This window comes from Cannabis sativa, chromosome 2 (assembly GCF_029168945.1).
Source record: "Cannabis sativa cultivar Pink pepper isolate KNU-18-1 chromosome 2, ASM2916894v1, whole genome shotgun sequence".
Lineage (NCBI taxonomy): Eukaryota > Viridiplantae > Streptophyta > Magnoliopsida > Rosales > Cannabaceae > Cannabis > Cannabis sativa.
Window position 1 is genome coordinate 1,497,976 of NC_083602.1, and position 15,939 is coordinate 1,513,914.

The window sequence follows — 15,939 nt, forward strand, 5'->3', positions numbered from 1 at the left end:
CTTTGGCATTTGGGTTTGGGCCCCAAGGGGTACCCAGTTTTGTGCGAATGGGTGAGGACACACACACTTGACCCACCACACACGCGCGCGCGCGCCGTCCGTCCGATCCGAGCCGGGTTGGGTTGGTTGGTGTGGTGTGACACAATATTATTTTTTACAGAAAAATTATTTAATAAAATAATTATTTTTTATTTATTAATTTAATTAAGAAACGTGTTTAATTAAACTGATTACTTAGTCGTATCAGTTAATGGGACACGTTCAAAGGACCAACTCACCCCACTTCAGAAAACGTTATTCTTCCCGTTATGTTTATTCAATCCATTCGCCTATATAATGCGATTGAACTGATGGGAAGAAAACATCTCTTTTTCGTATCAGAAAAATACAGTTTTTCATAAAATTAAAATTCCATCTGCGATATCAAATTTTTTGGGTGTATTCGACGGTGCTCTACAGTGCAGTGGGGTTCCGATACAGTGCAACGACTGGGCTGTTTTATCCTGGGGACGACCGGCAATTTCCGACTGCTTGCACACTCCTGGGCAGTGCCGCGAACGTCTTAAAGAGAGCGACTTAGTCCGCGACTCAACCCAGAATTCTTCATTCGGTAATATCGTTCCTCTTTTATTTTGCTAGCAGTTTACTCAACAATGGTAATAATAATTAATCAAAACAAAATATACTTGATATCTATATAAATGAAGAGATCAAGTTAGATGAACCATTTCTCTTTCTTTCTTCTTTCTGTGGGAGAATGAGAGTGAGCAAAAGTTTGTTGAGTGAAATTTCAAGTTGGTATTGGGGTGAAATTGTTCTGTTTTGGCTATCTACCATTATCGAAATTGTTTACAAGGGAAACCAATTCAACATTCTTTGGCTCTTCTATTTCGGTCTCTTCTTCTACATCAAAACTTTCCGTGGAAAGAATGGAAGATTTAGGATCAGTTCTCGGTACCAAAAACAGCAGAAACAAAGGTGTAACTCTCAATATGTTCCTAATCAAAATTGCAAGCCATAGTTTATCGAACTGTGTTCGAGTAATCTTCAACACATGAAGCAGAACACCTCCACCCCAGGAAGATGAGAGAACTCCAATGTTATCGATAGACATCAGCAGAGCAAAGAAGGTGCCTTCAATACCCGAAGGACAAAGCTTTGTGCTGAGCACAAGAAGAGGCATCCATTTAAGCCTTCCAATCATTTGAGATAAACTTTCATCAATCACCACAAAGAAGTAATCAGGTATGCCGAATTTCAGATTCAATCGCGAAACCAGCACTAAGTCTAGCATTCCTGAAAAGCCATATAGTAACTGTGTCCAGAAAAGTAAGTCTCTAAATGGATAATCCTTGAGAACATTTTGGTAGAGTACAGCTCCCACTAATGACCCGATTGAACCGATTGAGAATATGAAACCAACATTCTCCTGCACAATATAAAGTCAAACAATCATTAACTTATAATTCAGATATTAACTAACTTAACTGTCAGTTATAACAGTTGGTGACTTTGTACTGTTGTGGCTATAAGGTGAAACTACATCATCTTGTTCGAACCTCGTAATCATATTTTCATTAGTTTTAATTGCCGTTGTTCATTTAATTCTTGATCTTATTATAACTTGGCATTATCATTTTCTGGCTATATGTTTATAAGTATAGTAAAATTCATACCTGAGAGAATCTTGGACCATCTTTGGCGTCTGTGTACCAATAGAACATTCCATCAAGGATATTCAAACTTAATGCGAATGACGAGTACATGTATAAACATGGTCTCCAAACACTTGGAGATTTCAGTGTTGTCCACATAGCAATGCCAGCATTCAGAAACTTCTGCTTTACCTGGTTGTTCAACATGGGATATAGAAGTATGAGAGAGCCTAATAAAACCCCAAAATACTGTGGTAAATGGTTACAAGTTACTATTCAGTATACTTGTTAGTTTCCAACTAGGACTAGTATTGATTGACTCGGGATTGAGTTAGGTAATTCAGTTATGATCCTGGACCCCTAGAAAAGTGAGTTTTGAAACTCGTAAGTGTTCAACCGAGATGTAAAGCATTGCACTTAGCTCGAACTTGTTTAATTCCTGGTGTTATTCTTCTACTTTCTTGCACTGTTTTTCTTCTCTATTCTAAGAGAATTCTCTGGTTTAGATTGTGCTCTTGAAATTGTGTGAACTTTTTGTGTAGCTGTGACAGATTAAATCGAAACAAATACCTGTCTGTATTGGAAATTAGGCATGTGAGGCTCTTTAAGCACAATCCCAACAAAAATAACAAGAGCAGATGGAATCGTCAACAAGCCATACACACCCTACAAAGAACGAGAATAATCATAATTTTAGATCGGAATGTAAAGTAGCTAGGAAAACTACAACAACATACATAAAGAAGCTAGCTAGCTAGCTAACCTTGGGACCTATAAGATGGAGTAAAAAACCACTTATAGAGTATCCAACGAGCGCGCCAATAGACGAACTCAGGGCGCACAAGCTTTGCATATCGGCTGCAAGCAAAGGATGACTAATGCTGCTCTGTGCAACACATGCATCTATTGTCACATCTGATATTGCTACACCAGCACTCCCTGATGTTAAAAGCAAAATGGCTAAAACCAGATGCAGATTTTCGTGCAATGATAAGACAAGCAACGAGATCACACCAATTGAACCTGAAATTAGAAGAACAAAGTAAAGTGTCTGATGAGAAAACTTTGTTGAAACCAAATTCCCACAAGTCCTGCTGAAACCAAGATTACAAGCTATGCATATATGACAAAGCAACTTATTGATAAATCATTTATGACCAAGAATAAACACAAAAGCAACACATCACAGTTAGATTATACAACAATTCACACATTAATCTACCACAATTGAAATCTGATCAAGTTTTCTTCCAATATAGCAATGTCTCAAATATATCCCATAATTTACTACTAAAATAATAGTAAATACCAAAAACAAAAGCATACTAAAGTGTTGTCAACTACTTTTCATATAGCCTAAATTAATTTTAAGAGTTTTCACATTAGATAAATATTAATTAAACAAACATCCATAAAAAATAGAAAGAAAAAGAAAATAATACGATGTAAATTCTAAATTTCAACATTAATATTCAAATACAATCAAAATCATTAGCTATAATACACAACAGAAAGGCTTGTTTTATTAACAAACATCACCTTTAACAAGCCTAGATTTTTGTCTAAATAAAACTCCAAACTTTAAAGTATACCAAAACAAACAAAAAAAAAAAAGCATCCTAAAGTGTCATCCACTAACTAATAAAGAGCACTAAATTTTCCTTTATAATAAAAATGGAAGTTAGTTAGTTAGTTAGTTACCAGCTATGATGAAATAGGGTCTTCTTCTATACCCAAAAATTGGGATAACATCAGTAAGAAGACCCCAAAGGGGTTTAACAATCCAAGGAATAGAAGTGATTCCACCATAAATCTGAGCTTGAGAAGGTTGAACTTTCTGAATATCTTTCATATAATACTTAGTTCCAACACGCCCAAGTGCTCCACTCAATCCCTGGCTTATTCCATAGATTAAAATCACCCCTAATACTAAACTCCAATGCATTTCTGAGGCAAGCTTTTTCAACCAATGCACCACTGGCCCACCATTACTACACCCTCTTCGTTCCATCTCATCATCATCATCATCATCATCATTTTTCTCTTCCATTGTCATCATCTTATCATTTTCCTCCTCCACCACCATCACTATTACTTACTACTCTCTCAAAATGGGGATCTGGTGACTCAGCTTGTGATTCACTACTGGGGAGAAAAGCTTAGCTTAAAGGTTAGCTTGAGTTGAATCCCCAATTAAGAACAAGAAGTAGTTTGGCTTTAAGCTCAATCCCCATGTTCATGCCAAAGTAGGAAACGAATTCAATCTTGAAGATTAATTTGAGAGAGAGAGAGAGAGAGAGAGAGAGAGAGAGAGAGAGAGAGAGAGAGGACAGAGGTTGGGTAAGAGTTGACCAACATTTCTCAATTATTAAATTATTGGGATTATTTTTCAAAATAAAAAAAAAAAACACAAAGTTAAAAATTATGAAAATATAGTTGTAAAATTTTTTAAATATTTAAGATTTTATTTATATAAAATATAGTTATTTTATTATTTTATTGTTTGATTTTTGTAATTTTTTTTATTATTTTGATATTTTTTAGATATTATTTTTTATGTGGTTTTCTTGTTATTTTTATTATTACTGTAAAAATATAAAAAATAAATAAGTGTAAAAATTTGTGAAAAAAATAGTTATTTATGTAAACTTTCTTAAATGAAATTACTAACATTTAATATATATACATATATATTTGAAAAGGAATATTTGATATTATATGCTTAAAATTAATTTATCTACTAAAAATATGCTAGCATATTTTGCATCATGCAAAATATACTCACACTATCTTTCTATCCAATTTTACCTTTAACCAAATAAAAACCAAACATCCATGTCTCTCTCTCTTTCTCCGGCGTTAATCCCGATCTAGAACCCCTACCGTCGAACACACAGACCCAGAACTTCAGTCGCAAGGCCTCGCCGTCATCTTCTCTCACGGCCTCTCTCGTTTTTTGTATTTTTTTTCTTCTGGTTTACCAATTTTTTGCGATATTGAGCAATATTTAGCGATGTATTTGCAATGATAGAACAAATCTGAGGCCATGGATGAAGTTTAGTGATGATTTGCGATATTTAGCGATATTTAGTGATGTTTCGCGATGATATTCGCGATGTGTTTTGCGATATAGTGAATTGGAGACATTTAGAGATGTTTTCACGTTTTTGCGATGTTTCGCGACATCGTCAAAAATCAGGAAAAAAAAATGTAGAAAACAAGCGCTGTTGTGAATTGAAGACATTTAGAGATGTTTCATGATTTTGCGATGTTTCGCGACATTTAGCGATGTTTCGCGACATCGTCAAAAACCTGAAAAAAAAAAAATGCAGAAAACAAGCGAGTGGGTTTCGCAGGAAGTGGTGCGGTGGTCGTGAGTTGTCGGGTGCTTCTCGTGGGTCGTCACAAGTCATAATGGGTCTTCTCGGTCGTGGGTCGTCTTGGTCGTGGGATGTCTTGGTCGGTCGGAGCTCGTGAACAATCGGGGCTTGAGTGCTTCTCGTGGTCCGGTGGGGTTTCGTTGGTGGTCCGGTGGGGTTTTGTTGGGAATGGATTTGGAGAGTTAGAGAAAGAGAGAGAAACGAGAGAGTTAGAGGGAGAGTGGAGGTTTGGAATGAGGAGGGTATTGTTGGGATTAAAGATATTTGGAGGGTATTATTTTTACATTTTTTTAAGAAGCATATAAAAACAATTTATATTTTTTTTAAGTATATAATGTCAAATTTCCCACTGAAAATTAATAATTACTTAATCATTTTCTTGTTTTGTTTTTTAGTTTATAATTTGATAATTAATATATATAAACTAAATTTCTAACGAATTTGTGTTATAGGGGAAAAAACTGGTTGTTTAAATCAAGCAGACGCGATGCATTCTGTTGTTGAAAAAAGATTAAGATTGAAGAAGTACGTTCGATATAGGCCTGATAGCAGTCCAATAGTCTATCAATTTTATTTTTTTTATGTTTTGCGATAGGTCCAATGTAGGGTCAGATAGTGGTCTTATTGGGGTCCATTTTTTATGTATTTGCGTTAGTCCCAATAGGATTGATGTAGGATCCGATAGTTGTCCGATGGAAGTCCAATTGAACCAGATGTTAAAAGCACTCCCTGATATTGCTACACCAGCACTCCCTGATGTTAAAAGCAAAATGGCTAAAACCAGATGCAGATTTTCGTGCAACGATAAGACAAGCAACGAGATCACACCAATTGAACCTGAAATTAGAAGAACAAAGTAAAGTGTCTGATGAGAAAACTTTGTTGAAACCAAATTCCCACAACTCCTGCTGAAACCAACATTACAAGCTATGCATATATGACAAAGCAACTGATTAAAATCATTAATGACTAAGAATAAACACAAGAGCAACACATCACTGTAAGATTGTACCACAATTCACTCTTTAATCTCCCAAAATGAAGTCTGATCAAGTTTTCTTCCAAAATAGTAATGTCTCAAATATATCCCATAATTTACTACTTAAATAATAATAAATACCAAAAACAAAAGCATACTAAAGTGTTGTCCACTACTTTTGATATAGCCTAAATTAATTTTAAGAGTTTTAACATTAGATAAATATTAATTAAACAAACATCCATCCAAAAATAGAAAGAAAAACAAAATAATACAATGTAAATTCCAAATTTCAACATTAATATTCAAATAAAATCAAAATCATTAACTATAATACACAACAGAAGGGTTTGTTTTATTAACAAACTTCACCTTGTTAAAGCCTAGATTTTTGTCTAAATAAAACTCCAAACTTTAAAAAATACCAAAACAACAACAAAAAGAAAAAGCATCCTAAAGTGTCATCCACTAACTAATAAAGAGCACTAAATTTTCCTTTATAATAAAAATGGAAGTTAGTTAGTTAGTTAGTTACCAGCTATGATGAAATAGGGTCTTCTTCTATAGCCAAAAATTGGGATAACATCAGTAAGAAGACCCCAAAGAGGTTTAACAATCCAAGGAATAGAAGTGATTCCACCATAAATCTGAGCTTGAGAAGGTTGAACTTTCTGAATATCTTTCATATAATACTTAGTTCCAACACGCCCAAGTGCTCCACTCAATCCCTGGCTTATTCCATAGATTAAAATCACCCCTAATACTAAACTCCAATGCATTTCTGAGGCAAGCTTTTTCAACCAATGCACCACTGGCCCACCATTACTACACCCTCTTCTTGTTCTTTCCATCTCATCATCATTTTTCTCTTCCATTATCATCATCTTATCATTCTCCTCCTCCACCACCATCACTAGTACTTACTACTCTCTCAAAATGGGGATCTGGTGACTCAGTTTGTGATTCAGTGGGGGAGAAAAGCTCAGCTTAAAGCTTAAATCATTACTACCTGACTTGAATTGAATCTACAATTAAGAAGAGGACGTAGTTTGAGATTAAGATAAATCCCATGTTCATGTTCAGGAATAGGAAACCAATTCTTGAAGATGAATTTCAGGAGAGAGAGAGAGAGAGAGAGAGAGAGAGAGAGAGAGAGAGAGAGGTAAGGTTGGGTTGACCAACATCAAAAAGACCATTTACCCAGCTGACATGGCTGTGCTTCTTTACCATTTCTCCATTATTAAATTAAATATGAATAGTTAAATACTTAAAAATTTAAGTTTTAGTAAATAGTTAAATTTAATTTTTAACCATAATAATATATAAGTTATATTTTTTAAAGGTACTTAATTAATTAAATGTAAGTCAATAGATATATAATTTAATATTTATTCTATGTCACTTTTTATTAGTATATTTAAATTACTTTTTAGATAAAAAATAAAAATTTAATAATTTAGACTAATAAAAAATTATCACGTGGTTATTGAATTAACACTTAACGATTAAGTATTTACGAAAATTTTAAGAATATACTTAAATATTTAAATATTTATGCCGTAAATTATTCATTAAATTATTAATATTAATAAATAAGGGTAAAAATCTTTTACTGAAGTTATCGATTGAATTCTCTTTTTTTTTTAAAAAAAATGACAAATTGAATTTGTTAAATAATAAATTAGACCCTCTATTTTAAAAATTAGTACAAAATAGTATCTTGAGTTGATTTTTTTCTTAAAATAAACGTATTAAAACTCGATCTAGATATTTTATGACAAGACTACTTATATTTTCTACAACTATTCATGTTAGAAATTATCTTCAAGTTGGTTATATAAAAAAATAAAAAAAAATTGAGCTTAGGGTACTATTTTGTACTATTTTAGAAATATATGGTCCAATTTATCATTTAATAAAATTAAGAGTCTGATTGGTCACTTTTAAAGTTGTCTGATTGGTCACTTTTAGCGAACACATAGTTCAAAATGGTATTAACCCTATACATTATTGGATTGTTCACAAAAATATATAGAAAAATAACGACATAAGTACTCAAAGTTTTGTATTTGTAATCAGAATAAACCTAATGACTTTTAACAGTATGAGTACCCAGTGTTTGTAAAACTGTAATTTTCATTCAGTTTTATCAGTACAGACTCCGTTAGTGTCTTAAAAAAAATACATGTAAGACTCATTCTAAATTATCAGGTTCGGACGGAAACATATAATATCAATTATTTCTAAATATTCTTTTAATAAATTTAAATCAAAGTTTGTACTAACGAAACTTGATGAAAATTACAATTTTACTAATATTGAGTACTTATGCTGCTAAAAAAATTATTGAATTTATGTTGATTATAAACTCAATTTTAAGTACTTATGTCACTATTATCATTTAGTTATAACCTCTTCTAATTAGAATATAAGTTTTTGGTCCTAAGTGTATAATTAAACAGTGGTTCTTAAATTATGATAAATCTCACAATATAGTTTACTTGTTGCTGTTTCTCTTTCGCTCTTTAAAAGCAACGGTTAAGTCTTACAAAATAAACAGTAAATTACTTTTTTTAGCACAAAAAAGTACTTTTTTTTTGGCGAGCGCCCGAAAGTGGAAAGATTAAAACCAATGTAGATGCTTTCGTGATTGGTTCTCAGAGTTCTTTTGGAGTTGGTTGGTTAGCCCGAGACATAAGTGGTCTTTTGCTTCATGGCTTTTCAAAGATTATTCCAAGAGTAGTTACTCCAACTTTGGCCAAAGCAGTGGGACTTAAGGAAGTTCTAAGTTAGATTAAGTAGTAGAATCTAGCTAATGTGGTGATTGAATTCGATTGTCAAGTGGTGGTTAATGTATTATGCAATTAGCTTGAACTAAAGTCTCCTTTTTGCCTAGTTGTTTCGGAATGTATTAGACTCATTCAAAGTCTAAATAACATTTCTTCTATTTTTGTCAAACGATCTGCTAACCAATTTTTTGACCAGGGTTGCTTGTACTCATTTAGATTGTAATTATGGTGGTAGACTTGTCCATACCAATTTGTAAGCTTTTTTATTAGCTAATAAAATCTACAAGATTATTCAAAAAGAAATGCTTATAGTGCTCTAATTTGAATTAATATATATTTAATTGTAGATTTGTAAAGATTGTAAACTCAAATTCATAAATATAAGAATATCTTATTCTTATGCAAGGTAATCAAATTCATTAGTACAAAGTTACTAACAAAGTTACAAAGGAAGATATCCTTAATCATAATATATTGTAAACTAACTAAAATATTTTCTTTCCATTAATAGATAGTGTTTCTAAACAAGGTAAATTCATCAAGGCATCTTTGAAGTCGGACTCTCTCTTAGGCTTAGGCTTACGGTCAGTAATAACTCGGAGTTTTTTCCAATTAAGCAAAGGATAAGGACATATGTTCTTCAAGTTCTCTGGCCACATGAGAGCCTTCAAGTACATAAAGATTTATCAGAAATCATAAATAGATTTGAATTTCGAAATACTAAAAGAATTGTAATGACAAGTAATGAACATACCTCACATTTGCGAACATGCAGGGTTACGATATTCCAAGAACAATTGAGATTCATAAGAAAATTTCGCATATTGGTAAACCACTTTGCATCATAGTTTTTCTCAGTTTCAAGAATTACAATTTTCCCATTCAACGAATTCGAAGACTCCAGTGATATGTTAAAATTGATATAGCCTTCATAACAAAAGTACTCTAATTTTGGGGCAGATTCAATCGTAACACCCTTCATAATTCCAATATTAGAACTCTTAAACTTGAAACATTTCAAGTGTTGACTTGAGATTCTTAAGCCCTTAGTAAATTCGGTGTAGGTCTGGAAGCTCAAAGTTAAATTCTCAAGAAGAGGAATATTCGAAATAAGAAGTTCAAACTTTTTGGAGGGAAAAGCATAGATCATACCCGATAACGTTAGATTTCTAATTTTCTTACAAGCAGAGAGATCTATTTTGTCTAAGTTAACACGAATATCCTCAAATTCAAAAGATTCAAGGTTTACAGTTTCAACTCGTAATGCAGACATAATCTCTATATCCTTAAATTCCAAGAACTTTAGGCTTAAACTTTGCAGTCGAGGCTGATAATCTACACTAGAGAAATCATAATCACAGACACACAAATTCTCAAGAGAAGGACAACCCAACAAAAACTTCACCACCACATCATCCTTTGAAGCATTTGATTGTAGAACATCTACCAATGACAAAGTTTTCAAAGATGGGAAACTAAAGGAACAAGAACTAGCATCCAACACTACCCCACTCAACTTCAAAATCGTCAAATATTTTGCATTGTCTAGTATTTTCGATAGCCCATAGAACCTCTTATATGGACCAACATGTTCAAGCATACTAAGATCAAATTCCTTAACATTATTCTCAACTACAAAAGCTAACCATTTATCTACAAAATGATTCTTTCTTGTTGTATGATATCCATCCTCGAAATAAGAAATTCTATATCCATTCAAATTAAGCTTAAAAGTAAATATACTCGATTCAATCATATATTGCTTGCGGTGTTTCAAACAATTGTCTACAAACTCATAAAATTTTTCAATATCACAAGTAGTAGCATTTTCGGAGAAAAAGAGTGTGGGGACTGAATACCAGATGTGTTTCCAACGCTTTGAAAGAATACAAGTCTGTACCACATCTTTAGTTGGGAGAAACGATAAGATGTGAGTGATGATTTCATCAGGAAGTTTCGAAATTCTGTCATCACCAGCTGTTGTTTTCGCCCATTTCTTTGCAGAACGAAGAATCATGCTGTTATATTATGTGATTAGTATTCTAAGCATAAAAACACACCAAAATTAGATTGAGAACTGTAACAACAATACTAACTAACAAGAACCAAAATGTGACAGTACTGAGATAAGTTTTGAAGTATACATACATATATAATACAATGTATAATAAGTGAAAAACAGAGTAAATAGAGAATCAGAGGACTAATGTTCTTCCTTAACAGATATTAAATCAATGAATTCTGAAAGTTAAATTCAGTGAATAAAAACGAAAATTAAAGTTAATTTAGATTAATCCTTACATGATGAATATGATGATGTAGCAGAATCAATATCAAATATTCAAAATTTGAGATTTAGGGTTTTTGAACGCAGAGAGGAGGGTTTTTCTTAAACAATAAAATGAGAGTGAGAGTGGTGAGAATGGAATTAATTTTAGGAAAGTAATAAATAATTTCGGTCATTTATTGAATTTTAAGGCATTTTTTTTATTATTTATTTAATTAAATTTACTATTTTTTTTATATTGGGGATCTTTTCTTTAAATAGAAGTGTAAAATCAGTAGATTATGTTTTTTTTTTAAAAATTTATTTATAAGAATATACTCATCGAGTACTTTATTATATTTTCTCAAAAATGATATTTGATTACCGAGTGATTTTAATAATACTTTACTTTGTATTTTCTATTTTGAATTGTATATATTTATTACCTTAAATTCAAATTTAATTAGTACAATTTTGTCGATTTGATAAATAATTCAAATTTAATTAGTAAATAAATAATTAAATTTGAATGTTAAATTCATAAAATTAAAGAATTTGATCGTATTGATAAAATCTTATCAATCAAATTTGAGTTTAAAATAAAAAATATGTCTAATTTTAAAATATACTAAATAAATATTATTAAAAATATAAAATATCATACTTGAATTTAGATAAAACATGAGATATTACGAGATATTGAATGTATAGTCACTTTTTATTTATTTAAATTTACTATTAAAGGGCGTAACTTAGTGAATTTGTAAGTATATCAACTCCTCTTAAAAGAAAAAATCTCCAAAATAAATTGTGTTAAATTTTCAGAAAATAGAATTAAGGAAGAAATTAAAGAAAACAAACAATGATTTAATAAGTTTCAGACATAAATTTTTACATAGTTGATACATTAACAAATTTAGTCCAAGAGTTAGTGAATTAGTGTTGCTATATATTACAACAATGATGGCTCCAAAGATTTCAGCACCTTTTTGGCTTGTGAACTGAAATTCAAATCACCTTTTACTAAATATTTTACTTGCTCCCCTGCCGTGATCGAATGAGAATGGATAAGAGGCCCGTAGGATTGACGTGAGGGGGTAGGGATGGCTACTCCAGGCGAATATGAAGCGCATGGATGCAAGTTATGCTTTGGACTAAAAGACAATTCCGAATATGCTTTGTCTACGAACAAGGAAGCTACAACTACAATAATAATAATAATATCTGATGATTTTGCCATCAAAATTTTAGTTGATGTGATTATTGATTAAGTGTCAAAAAAAATAAAATTTAAGTAATTTTACCGTCAATAATAATATTAATTGTAGATTTGTAAGAATTGTAATAGAGTAGAAAGATAAATCTACAACATTAACAAATAGAACAATATCAACTAGTTTCACAAGAAAATATAATGGAAGGCACTCAAATTCATTAGTAGAAAGTTACAAACAAAAGGTCTCAAGGACCATTTAGCAAAGAAAACTCATAAAAGGCATCATAATTAGCAGTTAAAATTGTAAAGAAAAAAATAACTAGAATATGTTCTTTCCATTGATAGATAGTGTTTCTAAAGAAGTTAAATTCATCAAGGCATCTTTGAGAACATACTCTTTCTCGGGTTTACAATCAGTAATAACTCGAAGATGCTTCCAATTAAGCAACGGATAAGGACATTCGTTCTTCAAATTTTCTGGCCAGATGAGAGCCTTCATGTATATCATGATTACAAAAACATAAATGAATTAGTAACATGATTACATGAAATTCAAATAACACCACAAAATCATATCAAAGAAAAAACAAACATACCTCACTTGTGCAAACTTGCAGAGTTACAATATTCCAAGAACATTTGAGATTCAGAAGAAAGTCTCTCATATTGGTAAACCACTTTGTATCAAAGTAATCCTGCTTATCAAGAATTACAATTTCCCCATTCAACGAATTTGATGACTCAAACAATATGCTAAAGTCGATGTAACCTTCATATCGAAAATATTCTAATTTTGGGGCAGATTCGATTGTAATTATCTTTGTGTTTATCATTCCCTTTCCATAATGAAACACATATTCATCAGTCTCTACCACTAAACTTTGCAGATGTTTATTTGAGATTCTTATGTGCTCAAAATATGCATATTGGAAGTGCAGAGTCAAATTTTCAAGAAGAGGAAAATTCGAAATAAAATATTCTAACTTGTTTGAAGGACGAACATAATTATGATAACCTAATCTAAGATTTCTAACTTTCTTACAAGCAGAGAAATCTATTTCGTCGAATTGAAGGCAACTTAAAACCAAAGATTCAACGTTTTTGGCTTCAACTTGAAATGTAATCTCATTCCTTATACCTTTAAACTCCAAAAACTTAAGGCTTAAACTTTGCAGTCGAGGTTGATCATTCATACTTAAGAATTTATAAATATGTAACTGCAATTTCTCAAGAGAAGGAGAACCCAACAAAAACTTATATACCAAATCAACCTTTGAAGCTTTTGAATGCTCAATATATACCAATGACAAAGTTTTTAAAAATGGGAAACTAAAGGAATAAGAATTAGTATCCAACTCTACTCCATTCAACTTCAAAACAGTCAAATATCTTGCACTGTCTAATATTCTAGGAGGTAACTGGTAGACACTGCTGTTAGTATTACGATCTTTGTAAATTTTAAGATGTATTTTCTTAACCTTATTCTCAACTACAAAAGCTAACCATTTATCTACAAGACGAGCCTTTCGTCTTCGAAAATAATCATTGAAGTAAAGCTTAAAACTAATCAAATCTTTTATACCCGAATCGATCATAAAATTCTTGCGCTGTTTCAAACAATTGTCAACAAAATAATAGAAGTTTTCAATATCATCAGTAATTGCTTTGGAGAAAAAGAGTGTAGGGACTGAATACCAGATGTTTTCCCAACGCTTTGAAAGAATGCATGTTCGAACAACATCTTCAGTTGGAAGATTCGACAGAATGTGCTGGATCAATACATCAGGAAGTTCCGAAATTAGGTCATCACCAGCAATTGCTGTTGTTGTTTTAGCCCATTTTTTCGCGGAACGAAGAATCATGCTCTTATTATGCCAATAGTATTCTAATTAAGCATAAAAACATACCAAGATTAGAATTAGATTAAGGCTTTTCACAACAATGCTTAAAAGAATCAAAATATAACATAAAACCCAGTTCAGTAATATAACAGTACTAAGATATTGAAAACTCATCAATTAATAGAATCAAAATTAGAATTAGACTGAGGATTTTCACAACAATGCTTAAAAGAATCAAAAACATAACATAAAACCCAGTATAGTAATATAACAGTACTAAGATATTAAAAACTCATCAATTAATTGAATCAAAATTAGAATTAGACTGAGGATTTTCACAACAATGCTTAAAAGAAACAAATATATAACATAAAACCCAGTCCAGTAATTATAACAGTACTAAGATATTGAGAAGTAATCAACTAATTGAATCAAAATTAGAATTAGATTGAGGATTTTCACAACAATGCTTAAAAGAATCAAAAACATAACATAAAACCCAGTATAGTAATATAACATTACTAAGATATTAAAAACTCATCAATTAATTGAATCAAAATTAGAATTAGACTGAGGATTTTCACAACAATGCTTAAAAGAATCAAAAATACAACATAAAACCCAGTCCAGTAATTATAACAGTATTAAGATATTGAAAAGTCATCAATTTATTGAATCAAAATTAGAATTAGATTGAGGATTTTCACAACAATGCTTAAAAGAAACAAAAATATAACATAAAACCCAGTCCAGTAATATAACAGTACTAAGATATTAAAAACTCATCAATTAATTGAATCAAAATTAGAATTAGACTGAGGATTTTCACAACAATGCTTAAAAGAATCAAAAATACAACATAAAACCCAGTCCAGTAATTATAACAGTACTAAGATATTAAAAACTCATCAATTAATTGAATCAAAATTAGAATTAGACTGAGGATTTTCACAACAATGCTTAAAAGAACCAAAAATATAACATAAAACCCAGTACAGTAATATAACAGTACTAAGATATTGAGAAGTAATCAATTCATTGAATCAAAATTAATAGCATAAAGGGGATAATTTCAGTAGGGTTTGAAGGAATTGGGTACATGAATAAAAGCATATATACATATACAATCTATATAGAAAAAGGGTAATACAATAGAGTGAGTGAGAAACAGAGTAAAAAGAGTAATGATCTTCCTCATAAGAAAATTAATCAATGAATTCTGTAAGTTCAATTATGTAAATTAAAAAGGTGGAGTGAATTTAGGTTAATCGTTACATGAATATGATGATGATGATGATAATGATTTAGGGCTTTTGAGTTTCGATCGAAGAGAGGAGGGAATAATAAATAGTTTATGCCATTTTTTTTAATTTTTATTTTTAAAAGTACCTTTTTTTTAAAAAAATAAAATTAAGAGGCCTTTTTTCTTTTAATTTAAATTTATGATTAATGTGACATGAGGGTTTTATTTCTATTTTATAAGAAAAATGTAATCATGTAATAAATTTTTTAATTTAAAGTTGTTTTTTGATTTTTTACTTTAATAAAATATATTTATTAATTTTATAATATTATTATATATTTATAGAAAAAGAATGCAGTCGTTTATATAAGGCTAATTAGAATTTTTGTCCCATTAATTTGACATTTACCAAATCATGTCCCTGAACTTGTTAAAAATGCTTTTGAGATTGTTAGATTTAATGTCTTTTGTCTAATTTCATTCAATTTTACTATTTCAGTGATTGTTTATGTACTAAACCATACTCCCAAACTTTGATATCTACCAAACATGCCCTCGAACTTTGACATG

The 15,939-nt window shown here is 31.0% G+C and overlaps 3 protein-coding genes across 6 annotated transcripts; all 3 read right to left on the minus strand.

The window, feature by feature from the left end:
• Positions 1–649: 649 nt before the first annotated feature.
• LOC133034620 (probable folate-biopterin transporter 2) lies at positions 650–7,193 on the minus strand. Of its 2 annotated transcripts, none has more exons than XM_061109786.1 (5): positions 6,550–7,193; positions 2,419–2,678; positions 2,226–2,321; positions 1,677–1,847; positions 650–1,429 (listed from the first exon to the last, which is right to left on the minus strand). In XM_061109786.1, exons 1-5 carry the CDS (start codon positions 6,923–6,925, stop codon positions 827–829), a joined length of 1,506 nt encoding a protein of 501 aa, XP_060965769.1. In that variant the 5' UTR covers positions 6,926–7,193; the 3' UTR covers positions 650–826. The 2 variants fall into 2 exon arrangements, with proteins under 2 accessions (XP_060965769.1, XP_060965768.1); XM_061109785.1 differs by lacking the exon at positions 6,550–7,193 and adding an exon at positions 3,357–3,952.
• A 1,966-nt stretch (positions 7,194–9,159) lies between these two features.
• Positions 9,160–11,255, minus strand: LOC133034621 (F-box protein At4g09920-like). Of its 2 annotated transcripts, none has more exons than XM_061109787.1 (3): positions 11,105–11,255; positions 9,558–10,821; positions 9,160–9,468 (listed from the first exon to the last, which is right to left on the minus strand). In XM_061109787.1, exons 2-3 carry the CDS (start codon positions 10,818–10,820, stop codon positions 9,289–9,291), a joined length of 1,443 nt encoding a protein of 480 aa, XP_060965770.1. In that variant the 5' UTR covers position 10,821; positions 11,105–11,255; the 3' UTR covers positions 9,160–9,288. The 2 variants fall into 2 exon arrangements, with proteins under 2 accessions (XP_060965770.1, XP_060965771.1); XM_061109788.1 differs by having other exon boundaries at positions 9,558–10,845; positions 11,105–11,254.
• A 660-nt stretch (positions 11,256–11,915) lies between these two features.
• On the minus strand, positions 11,916–15,515 carry LOC133034622 (F-box/FBD/LRR-repeat protein At1g13570-like). 2 transcript variants are annotated; one of them, XM_061109790.1, is made up of 3 exons: positions 12,882–14,511; positions 12,681–12,778; positions 11,916–12,272 (listed from the first exon to the last, which is right to left on the minus strand). In XM_061109790.1, exons 1-3 carry the CDS (start codon positions 14,145–14,147, stop codon positions 12,224–12,226), a joined length of 1,413 nt encoding a protein of 470 aa, XP_060965773.1. In that variant the 5' UTR covers positions 14,148–14,511; the 3' UTR covers positions 11,916–12,223. The 2 variants fall into 2 exon arrangements, with proteins under 2 accessions (XP_060965773.1, XP_060965772.1); XM_061109789.1 differs by lacking the exon at positions 11,916–12,272 and adding an exon at positions 15,402–15,515 and having other exon boundaries at positions 12,482–12,778; positions 12,882–14,170.
• Positions 15,516–15,939: the final 424 nt, after the last annotated feature.